This window comes from Lolium rigidum, chromosome 2, assembly GCF_022539505.1.
Source record: "Lolium rigidum isolate FL_2022 chromosome 2, APGP_CSIRO_Lrig_0.1, whole genome shotgun sequence".
Lineage (NCBI taxonomy): Eukaryota > Viridiplantae > Streptophyta > Magnoliopsida > Poales > Poaceae > Lolium > Lolium rigidum.
In genome coordinates, this window is record NC_061509.1 from 214,617,624 (window position 1) to 214,628,185 (window position 10,562).

General features: G+C 46.9%; 3 protein-coding genes across 3 annotated transcripts; 2 read left to right on the forward strand and 1 right to left on the reverse strand.

Annotated features, from left to right (window-relative positions):
• Nucleotides 1-1,046: 1,046 nt before the first annotated feature.
• Nucleotides 1,047-4,342, forward strand: LOC124688108 (secretory carrier-associated membrane protein 5-like). Its single transcript, XM_047221823.1, has 12 exons — nt 1,047-1,236; nt 1,360-1,497; nt 1,589-1,651; nt 1,752-1,785; nt 1,889-2,011; nt 2,104-2,166; nt 2,285-2,378; nt 2,611-2,656; nt 2,761-2,828; nt 2,970-3,018; nt 3,185-3,250; nt 3,882-4,342. The coding sequence occupies exons 1-12, from the start codon at nt 1,183-1,185 to the stop codon at nt 3,912-3,914; spliced, it is 831 nt and encodes a 276-aa protein (XP_047077779.1). The 5' UTR covers nt 1,047-1,182; the 3' UTR covers nt 3,915-4,342.
• A 967-nt stretch (nt 4,343-5,309) lies between these two features.
• Nucleotides 5,310-7,674, forward strand: LOC124692923 (phosphoribulokinase, chloroplastic). The gene is made up of 5 exons (XM_047226365.1): nt 5,310-5,974; nt 6,259-6,343; nt 6,474-6,558; nt 6,692-6,936; nt 7,174-7,674. Exons 1-5 carry the CDS (start codon nt 5,427-5,429, stop codon nt 7,423-7,425), a joined length of 1,215 nt encoding a protein of 404 aa, XP_047082321.1. The 5' UTR covers nt 5,310-5,426; the 3' UTR covers nt 7,426-7,674.
• Nucleotides 7,675-8,712: 1,038 nt separating this feature from the next.
• Nucleotides 8,713-9,941, reverse strand: LOC124690546. Its single transcript, XM_047223917.1, has one exon. It carries the CDS (start codon nt 9,939-9,941, stop codon nt 8,790-8,792), a length of 1,152 nt encoding a protein of 383 aa, XP_047079873.1. The 3' UTR covers nt 8,713-8,789.
• Between the last annotated feature and the right edge of the window lie 621 nt (nt 9,942-10,562).

Consider the following 10,562-nt stretch of genomic DNA (forward strand, 5'->3'; position numbering starts at 1 on the left):
ATCCACAATACTTCTTTTCTGTATAAGAGCATCTCCGTCGCTCCCCGAAACACGGCCTTTATAAACAATAAAATGCTTTTCGAGGACACCCCTTGGTAATGTCGTGTTTCGAAGACCTAGGACAAAAATATCGGAGCAGTCATTTGGGGATGCCGTTTGGTGGATTCGCGTCTGAGGAACGCTCGTTCCATCTGCATCCCCCAAACACGGCCTACATTAACAATAAAATACGACGAAAATTAAAGTTTTCATTAAAATTTGGTTATATGTTACAAAGTTGAATGAAGACGGCTAAAGTTCAATCTAAAACCTAGCATACTTGCCATCTTTTGAGGCGCTCGATGGGCTAGCTTCGCTGCCGTTCCCCTTCCTCCTCTGGTGCTCCCTTGCCTACAACTTCCTCCGAAGCGCAGAATCCTCTGCCGTTTAACCGCTATGAAGTGGTGATCCCCTCCTCAATATGCGCCCGTTCGATGGAGATAGTCCTAGAGCTTCTTCAACGACTCGTAGGACTCGACGATGGCCTTTTTCTCCGCCGACTGCTACTCCGTGCCCGACCTATCACTCTAGTCCTCTAGGTCGTTGTAGTTCCAGACCTCCTCCTCCTCATTCGTCGCCGTATTTGCTGCCATCTCGGATGTTGCATCCGATGCCACCTCTTTCTCCGCCTCTTCCTCCGTGCTAGCCATGAACTACACGTCGAGGGCGGCGAACTCCTCCATGTTGGCCTCTTCGAGCTCGGGTTTGAGTGCCGGCGACGCAAGTTCTTCCGCCGGTGGAGGTGGAGGTGCCATCCTAACGCGGCCGTTGCAACCCAGCATGGAGTAGACCGTCGCACCATTGCTCAAGAAGATCGTCATACTTTCTCAAAAAAAAAAGAAGATCGTCATACCGGCATTTTCGAAAGCTCTACGTCGACAAGATCTCAGTCACGTTTCGTTTTTGAATTTGTAGCCAGAAATGTCAGCGAAGGAAGCGGCGAGAGGAAAAGAAAACCTTGAACCTGAAGCTACTTGCAGCAGTTAGTCGGGTCAGTCAGTCCACAGCGCCCGACACGCCCACTCCACCGGCCACCGCACACCCACCGCGCTCCCTCTCTTCCCTTCCTCACTCCAGACTCCACACACCAAACCCAACCGCCGATCATTCTCGCCGCCCGAATCCAGCCAGGCAGCTGCGAGGATGTACCGAGATCCCAACCCCTTCGACGAGGGCGCCGACGACAGCGCCTTCTCTGTAATCCCCCATCCCCCCCCTACACTCAGCAGATCTCGGCCGGGATCTCCCGGCTCAGCTCCGGCGTGTGATTTCCTAGCGTGTTCTGACGAGTTGCGCGTTTGTTGTTGTTGCCATGCGCAGAATGGAGGAGGGCGCGGCGGCGGCGGTGCCGGCGGCGGTGGCAACTCGCAGTTCCAGTTCCGCCCGGCGGAGCCCGCCGGGTTCGGCGGCGGTGGTGGCCGCGATGCCGCCGTCGACATCCCCCTTGACAACATGAACGTGAGAGAGGATCTTGCATTTCTTGTTGCTCGGGGAGTGGCTGAGCGTGTCCACGGCCCTACGACGCTAATCAATATGGTTGCTTTTGCAGGGTTCGAACGGCAAGGACAGTGAGCTCTCGCAGTGGCAGGCGGATCTCAAGAGGCGAGAGGCGGTAAGCCTGTTTTGCCGCTGTCTTGGATTTTGACTGTTGGTTTGCTACATTACGTGGATGTTAAACTGATGACTTTTTTTGAATCTATTGGTGGATGAAGGACATCAAGAGGAGGGAGGAAGCCCTCAAGAGCGGTACGCATCTACTCACATCAGTCCTACTCCTAGATCAGCGTTCATATCATGTTATCGCAGAATTGTGAATTGACTGTTCTGTTACCATTCTGTGTCGATGTAGCCGGGGTGCCCATGGAGGACAAGAACTGGCCGCCCTTCTTCCCCATCATCCACCACGACATCGCCAATGAGATACCAGCCAACGCGCAGCGGCTGCAGTATCTTGCTTTTGCGAGCTGGCTCGGTAACTGCGCACACACCCGTGAGAGATATCGGTTTTAGGAGACTGAATTGTTTGTACTCACAGACGATGTTTTGGGTTACAATTATCTACAGGCATTGTGCTTTGCCTCGTCTGGAATTTCATTGCTGTCATCGTCTGTTGGATCAGAGGGGGAGGTGAGCTAAGTACATCTTTTAATTGCAGTTTGAGCACCCACAAATGCTAGTTTAATTGTCCTATCATGTCTGGTAATGCAGCAAGTCACTAAATCTTCGGATTTTATTATGCTTGCAGACTCCAAACTGTTTTTCCTGGCTACCATCTATGGTATGCTTGGAATTCCTTTGTCGTACTTGATGTGGTATAGGCCTCTGTACCGTGCAATGAGGTATGCATCTAACATTTATTGCTTCCTGGCATCCTGCTATGCACACAGAATAATCAGCACCGGTTCATGCCGCTAATTCTGAATTCCACTTCATATCAGCCTAACATGCCTATTGATTCTAATTAGGAACTTTTTCCAGATGTTAAACTTAACTGAATGCAAATCTCTGCACTGTATTTTTCCTAGCGCTAGGAGTGGCTTTATTTTTAATATTGCTCAACTTGTTGAACAGAAATGACAGTGCATTAAGCTTTGGGTGGTTTTTCCTTTGTTACATGGTAAGGTCTTGACAAAATTCCTGGTTCCTGCTTTCTTCATCTGATATAATATGATATTTATGTTGCTGACCTTATTGTATTATTTTGTCGTTCTTTGGTTGCAGCTCCACATTGGCTTTTGTATAATTGCTGCCATTGCTCCACCGATCGTATTTAAAGGAAAATCACTAACGTAAGATAACTTGCCACAGTGTACACAATTGCAGCCGAGAATCTTTAATACGATAGGTGGCCTGTCCACTGTATTTTAATGCATTGGGACTGTTGATTTTTGTATGTGGTTCTAAACAAAGTATGCTTTATCTTTCATCAGGGGTATACTGGCTGCAATCGATACCTTCTCTGACAATGCATTAGTTGGGGTGAGTAGATCCGTAGATGTTATTTCATCCTTCTTCAGTTCATAAACTTCCTATTTAGAATGAACAACTGGATATGTTTCCTACTGGCACTTTTACTCTGTCTATAAAGTATTTCAGTACGATTTTTATGCTATATGACATTTAAGACCAATGTTCTTTGTTTCAGATATTTTATTTTGTCGGATTTGCCTTGTTTTCGTTGGAGACAGTTGTGAGCATTTGGGTTCTTCAGGTCTGTAACTTATCTGCTATATCCCTCTGCCCCTTTGCCCCCTTCCATCCTATGGCGCCTTTACTTTATTATGGTCTTCATTTTTTTTTGGTTTAGTGCAACCTTAGCTCATCTTTGGATACTTAATCTAAATGATAAGGAAGTAAATAGGTACTCATTTGGTGTATTATATAGTTTTAATATTTTATATGCTTATTTTATATGACAGAAATACAATTATGGATCAGTTGGAGACGTTAACTTATCCAAAACTGGAAGTATTCTATTTCCCGTATTGTTGTTTGTTAAGTTACTCAAGGCCTCTAGCTATCCAACTCTATGCATAAATTTCAACAATAATGGTCTCTTCAAAATTAGGAAAATATGGAATCTATCCAACTGTGATACTTATGTTTATTGCTGGAAGTAACATTAATCATCAGTTGGCCACTGTTTACTAATCAACTTATCTTTGTTTGTCTCGAAGAGTGAGTGAGCATGTCATGTTGACAGTGAAACATTGTAACTAATATTTTTTGTTAATGTTATCAACCTATGCCTATACAACTTTGGTGGTTGTCAAGTTCCTTGCAGTGCAATATACCAGCAGTCTAACACTCATTGGTTTTTGTTCTGATTTTGGTTTATGCAGAGAGTATACATGTATTTCAGAGGGCACAAGTGAAGTGGGCAACAGAAGAAATTTACAGAAGTCTACATGTACCATTCGAGCGTGCTGCGGTTCTGTGCATACGTCCAAGTACATGAAATTCTTTGTATGTTATGGTAGTGATGGTTAATTACCTTTGAGGTTTCTTTGGTGGAAGGGTGGCAGTGTAGCACCACTATAAATAGTGTTGTTTCTGGAACTATGTGGTGTTTGAAGCCTTAATTTTTTACCTATAAAACTTGCACTTTCTTCCCCTTTTTTGTATACTAGCGTGGCTGCATGTTCTATTGGTCTCCTGGTGTCTTCTATGGGAGCCATACGGTTGCTGGAACCCAAAGACATCAAACCATCTGGAGATATTTTTTGTACGACAAATTCTGGTTCCAATTATGGTTCTGTAAATGATGAATTCGCCTGTGAGCAATGATAAATGAGGTTCTGTATTTTTTTTGTGGGCAGGGCCGCAGGGGTTCTGTAAATTATACTGCCTCTGTTCCTGTTTAATCAACATGCAACGTCTATTAAAATTAAAACGGTACAGAGGTAGTGCTCCCCAAACATACAACGCAGAACTTTTAAATGGTACTCCGTACATTTGTTTCTGCTGAGAGGTTAATGCAGCAATGAGTCGAAACTAATTTAACTGCAAGATGGTATACGAATTCTCAGTTTCCTGCGCAGTATATGCTCCGCAATGTCTAGCATGTCTCTTGAGTCTTGACATATCAAGACTGGGGTTGGCCATCGAGCGTCGAGTGAGTCGGGGATGCTGACATGGCACATACCTGTGACCACACGGACACAGCCTTCTAAGATAAACGTACATATGGACTACAGCATGGTGAGGTAAGCATCAGCCATATCTCCTCCAATTCTCGGCGATCAGTTTCCAGCCTCCATTCCCTCATCTGCATCCAGCCAACCTCAGGCTGCCAAGTGGCAGAACCATATCTAGATCCATGGAACCACCACCAAGCTTTCTTCCGAGCTTCTCTGGCCATCATAATTCGAGCACCAACTAGTTAGTAAAGACAAAACAGACAAAAGTATACTGCAGGAAATTAAACCGTAGAAGTGTATACGAAAATTTAAATGTCCGGGACTCTTGTATTTTGCAGCTAGCAAAGAAGTGGCGAGCATTTTCAGCAATAATAAGATGATTTAAACTGACTAATATTGGTTTAAAACATCACCATGAAGAGGACATGATCATAAAACGGAACCAGAAGCTTTTCATAACAAGAAAGCTCAGTGTCCAGGGAAAGAATACTGACAAAATACGATGGCTTGGAATTATAGGAAGAACTCATTTTCAGCTGACTATAAGCTGCTCCAGATATCACCAGAAAATAAAAGAAAAGAGAAGGAAAATAGGGATACCACATCATCACCATCTCATTTCCCTCCTTATGTTTGCTTAGCTCTTATCTCCACAATTCTTTCATCAAGCTCTCTCTTCTCCTCAAGTCCCAGTTACAAGGCTTGAAGGGAAGAAGAGCAGCTCCAACAGAAGGCTGGGCAGCAAACATGGCATTCTGCAGCCCACACACCACCACATCCCTGCACTCCCCACGCACCACTATCCCAAACTCAGGCTTCAGGCAGAACCAAGTCATCCTCTTCACGACCAGAAGCAGCAGGAGGAGTAACACGAGGAATGGAGCAAGGACCTTCCAGGTTTCATGCGCAGTTGACAAGCCAATAGTGATTGGCCTGGCAGCAGACTCAGGATGTGGGAAATCCACCTTCATGCGCCGGCTCACCAGTGTGTTTGGAGGTGCTGCAGAGCCACCCAGGGGCGGGAACCCAGACTCGAACACACTCATCAGCGACACCACAACGGTGATATGCCTTGATGACTACCATTCCTTGGACAGAACCGGGAGGAAGGAGAAAGGTGTGACCGCCCTGGACCCCAAGGCAAACGACTTTGATCTCATGTATGAGCAGGTGAAGGCAATCAAAGAGGGCAAGGCTATCGAGAAGCCAATCTACAACCATGTCACCGGCCTCCTGGACCCGGCGGAGCTCATCCAGCCTCCCAAGATCTTCGTCATCGAGGGTTTGCACCCAATGTGAGTTCATATCCTATCCTCATGGTTCTCCCTTCTCTTGCAGTATTTGGTGTCTGTTCTTTTGTTTCTTCATCATATTCCATTAGTTATTGGGCAAGTGGCTACCATAATATATTTTGAATCACCGCAACAACTTCTATTACATCTCTATGAAATTTCCGATTCCCTGATGATTAACGATTTAAATGTATCTCCCCTAAAAGTAACACAATCGTTTTGTAAACTGTAAAACATTAATTAATCTCACATAACAATTTATCTGTTTGCATCTATTTTTAAACCAGGTACGACGAACGTGTGAGAGACCTCCTTGATTTCAGCATCTACTTAGACATCAGCAATGAGGTTAAGTTTGCATGGAAAATTCAGGTCAGTCCAAGATGTTTCTAAATTTATTTACTTATTTTTTGAGAAAAAATTCCCCATGCCTCACGACACAGTGGATTCTGCTTCTCTTATACGGAGTATCTATCTTAAAAAATCACTGGGGCTTTTGCAGAGAGACATGGCAGAGCGTGGGCACAGCCTTGAAAGCATCAAGGCTAGCATTGAAGCCAGGAAACCAGATTTTGATGCATTTATCGGTACTGCCTTTTTGCTAACTGAACACAATAAGTGTTTGCCATAAACCAAACATAACAAGAGCATGCCACATCAAATTACTTATAACTGGAACAAAATAGAGATGACATGTAAACTCACCACTTCGTATGACAGATCCGCAGAAGCAATACGCCGATGCTGTGATTGAAGTCCTGCCAACCCAGCTGATTCCTGATGACAATGAAGGAAAGGTGCTGCGTGTTAAATTGATCATGAAAGAAGGCGTGAAGTTCTTCAACCCGGTTTACCTGTTCGATGAAGGATCAACCATCAACTGGATCCCTTGTGGAAGAAAGCTTACGTGCTCTTACCCTGGCATCAAGTTTTCCTATGGCCCAGACACTTACTTTGGCCAAGAGGTAATTCACCTTGGTTTATTTCCCCCTTTGCACCCGACAAGTAATGCATACTAATGTTACTTAGAAACTAAACTGACAGAAACCCAGCTAGTAGTCCAAAGTAGAACAGAATGGAGAGACAACAAACATTCTTAGACTAGAGATTAAAAAAATCACGGAGTAGGCCAATTCTAACTGCTAATAAGGTCCTGCCTCTGCTAATTCTGTAAGATCTCAGCATTTGCTTGTTTCTATCAGGTATCGGTGCTGGAGATGGATGGGCAATTTGACAGACTAGATGAGCTAATCTATGTTGAGAGCCACCTAAGCAACCTCTCGTCCAAGTTCTACGGGGAGGTGACACAGCAAATGCTAAAGCATGCAGATTTCCCAGGCAGCAACAACGGAACAGGTCTCTTCCAAACTATCGTAGGTCTGAAGATTAGAGATCTCTATGAACAAATCATTGCTGAGAGGGTCGGCGCACCTGCTCAAGCAGCCAAAGTTTGATGAGCCCCATATTCAGATTGCACAAATCATTTCATCACCAACCCAATGAGAATGAGCATCCTCGCTTGTAACTAGTTTGGAAATATTACAGCTAGGAGATGGTAGAAAGTTCATTGCAGAAACTCATGAAAACCTGCACTTGAACTTCTCGAAAACCCTTTCCACGAGGGGACTCCTACGTCTCCTGTTAACACATTTCGATGTACATCTTCTCCCACATTTCAATGCAGAAAATACATGTGCTTGCTATATTAAAAGTAGGTGCTTCCATTCAGCATCTCTTTTTGTTGGTTGTTACTCCTGACCATGACTACCATTAAAAAAGGCCATTTAAGAAGTTTGGAAATGGAGGTTCATATGCCATTTAAGAAGTTTGGAAAATTCTGAGAACATGAGTGCTATTCATTATGGTGTTTTAGCAAACCACTCTGTGTGCCGAACTGCATATCTAACACTAAGAATCATGCAGTTGTAGTGGATCATTCGCTAACAAACATGTCATGCATGATGGCAAGATAATGGTTATGAACCTAAGTTATAACAGCTATGTCCTTATTATGGGAAAGGTACATGGTGCTACTTTCAGGACATAATTCATAAGCGGATAAGCCCTAATGTGAGGAACTGCGGATCTCACACTGGAGAATTATGCAGTAGTAGACAATCATTCGTTACGAAACATGCAAAGAGTAATGACGACATAATGGATAAGAACCGAAGTTATATCGGCTATGTTCTTATAAGAAAAAGGTACATGCTGCTACTTCTCAGACAAGTTTCATGAAGAATGCAATAAACTTTCAGGCAACTAACCAACAAAAAACCATGAGCGGAGCTCAGAAAAATGTCTGCTTCTTGTACATAGCCGCAATAGCACCTCCGTATGCAAGACCTTCAAATTTGAAGAGTGCAGTGCAAAAATGGCAAGCTAAAGGAATTTTTTATATTGGTAAGTGCGAGAAGTTGCATGCCATGCAATCATTAAAAGAGAACCACATACACATTTCCAAACGACGGGAGAGCACAAACACAAATATTCACATCCATAGCAGGCAGGATAATACATGTTCATTATCTACCCTATATGCATTACCACACGAAATTGTTGCATTAGGCTGCTAAGGAGAGAGCCACATACATATTTCCAAACAACAGGAGAGCAGAAACACAAATATTCACATAAATAGCATGATTATTCCACACCAGGCTGCAAAATACATGTTTATCATCTGCCATAAGTATTTCCATATGAGATGCTACAAAACAATACTCCGTACTATGCTTGGTAGTTGATATCACATCACAGCAAACAACTGAATGTAGACAGCTGTAGTGACTAGTTTCACTACAGAATACACACAAGATCAAAAGAAAAGAGGCGGATAAACCGATATCGGCGATGGCAATGGTGGGCGCGCCATCGGCCCCCTCGAAAACAGTCCACCACCTTCACCATTGAGTGATAGCTCCCACCCTGGCGGGTTTGCCTTCCTCCAGGCACGGCAGTTGGGCGCCGCGACATAAACCCGGTTCTCCTCCACTCCGCAGCTCCCCACGTCCACGCACGCCGCGGCGCTCCTCCCGGCACAGTCGACAAACAAGGTGTAAGGCCCAATGTTGTCCACCTCCTCCCACATCATCTGCGCGGAATCAAGCACGTACACGCCGATCTTGTTCACCCTATGCACAGGCTCCAGGTAGCCCAATTTTGGCTGAAGCATGAAGAGCACCAGCAGCAGCCGGTCTCCGGCAGCAACCAAATGCGGCCCGTAGTTGGATCTGTCGAACGCGGTGGGCTCCGGGAGGCCGGCAATTGGCAGCATTCGGGCGGTCTGGTTCGGAGGGGTGCTGGCACTGGACGGAGTGGTGCTGCCGAGGTGGAACTCCAGTACCTGCGCGCGGTCGGTCAGACCGAGGACGCGGCCGCGGAATTCGAGGACGGTGGTGACGAAGGAGGCGGCGCGGGGGAGGGTGTGCTTGGTCCAGTCCGGAGAGGGGTTATTGGGGGTTGGATGCATGGGGGAGGGGCGCGAGAAGAAGGCGTGCTTGGAGTGGAAGAGGAGGAGGTGGGAGGGCGAGAGCGCGGCGTAGTGGTAGGGGAAGTGCGGGGAAGGGAGCTGGATCGCTCCGTGGTCGGCGCCGGCGAGGGCGTCGAGGAGGTGTAGGGTGTTGGAGGAGCCCCGGCGGAGGAGGATGAGGTGGCCGCGGGAGGCGGAGAGGAAGGTGGAGCCCTCCGCCGGGACGGGGAGGCGGTAGGGGATGGGCCGGGGCGCGACGAGCGGGGAGATGGGCGCGAGGCGCAGCGCCGGGTAGAGGAGCTGGAGTGGCGGGACGCGGGGCCGGACGAGGCTGCCGGCGATCGCGCGGAGCAGGAGCCGCCAGGGCTGGCACGTCGCCGCGAAGGCGTAGATCGACCGGAGGCAGGGAAGGAGGCCCCGCAGCACCTCCGCCAGCGGCAGCTCCGGCAGGTTCGCCCAGTCGCGGTACGCGTCCCGGTCCGGCGCGGGCGGCGGCATCGGAAGAGGGGCGGTGGGTTCGAGCTCAGTGTCAGAGGTCGCCGGCGACGGTTGGAGACTCGGCCACTTTGTTGGTACGCTGCGTTGACCAGGTCACGACTCGGCGGACGACTTACCAGTTCTTCTTCGTGGGCTCGCCGGACGGCAACTGCATTATGGGCTGTCCGGGCCGCCGATGATAGGCCCAGTCCAAACTACCGAAATCAGAATGCCAACTGGGCTTACGGCTGAAAGTTTGAGCCCACTCTAGCCTAGGCATGTCCTAGATATGGGCCGAACCTTCGGAAAAGAGAATCTATAGATATCTTCTCGTCTCTTGGGGTCCGGTCTAAAAAAAAAAACTTGGGTCAAGACTTTGACTGCTGCTGCCTCTCCGTGGTCAACAATTTAAAACATGCAGACCTCACTTCAAGGAGCTGAATTAAGGGGAGTTGAGTGGAAGCAAAGGTCATCTCCGCTGTCTTCTTCCCCAGCCTAATTAAAACCACGTGTCTACCCACGCACCTCCCGAAGCTCATCGCACTTGCTTCGATTCATGTCTTAATTGCTGCTTTTGTTATGAGTTTTCTTCTTAGCTACGTTTACATATTGGTTACAGGATAACATGGAAGCCTACAAGTG

What these genes read in the sequence shown, in the direction of transcription:
- LOC124688108 (XM_047221823.1), top strand. Translation starts at nt 1,183, where the DNA reads ATGTACCGAGATCCCAACCCCTTCGACGAGGGCGCCGACGACAGCGCC. An exon ending in CTGTTGGATCAGAGGGGGAG is followed by an intron (nt 2,167 to 2,284) that starts GTGAGCTAAGTA and finishes TTATGCTTGCAG; the next exon opens with ACTCCAAACTGTTTTTCCTG. An exon ending in GGTTTTTCCTTTGTTACATG is followed by an intron (nt 2,657 to 2,760) that starts GTAAGGTCTTGA and finishes CTTTGGTTGCAG; the next exon opens with CTCCACATTGGCTTTTGTAT.
- LOC124692923 (XM_047226365.1), top strand. Translation starts at nt 5,427, where the DNA reads ATGGCATTCTGCAGCCCACACACCACCACATCCCTGCACTCCCCACGC. An exon ending in ATCGAGGGTTTGCACCCAAT is followed by an intron (nt 5,975 to 6,258) that starts GTGAGTTCATAT and finishes TTTTTAAACCAG; the next exon opens with GTACGACGAACGTGTGAGAG. An exon ending in AGATTTTGATGCATTTATCG is followed by an intron (nt 6,559 to 6,691) that starts GTACTGCCTTTT and finishes TTCGTATGACAG; the next exon opens with ATCCGCAGAAGCAATACGCC.
- LOC124690546 (XM_047223917.1), bottom strand. Translation starts at nt 9,941, where the DNA reads ATGCCGCCGCCCGCGCCGGACCGGGACGCGTACCGCGACTGGGCGAAC.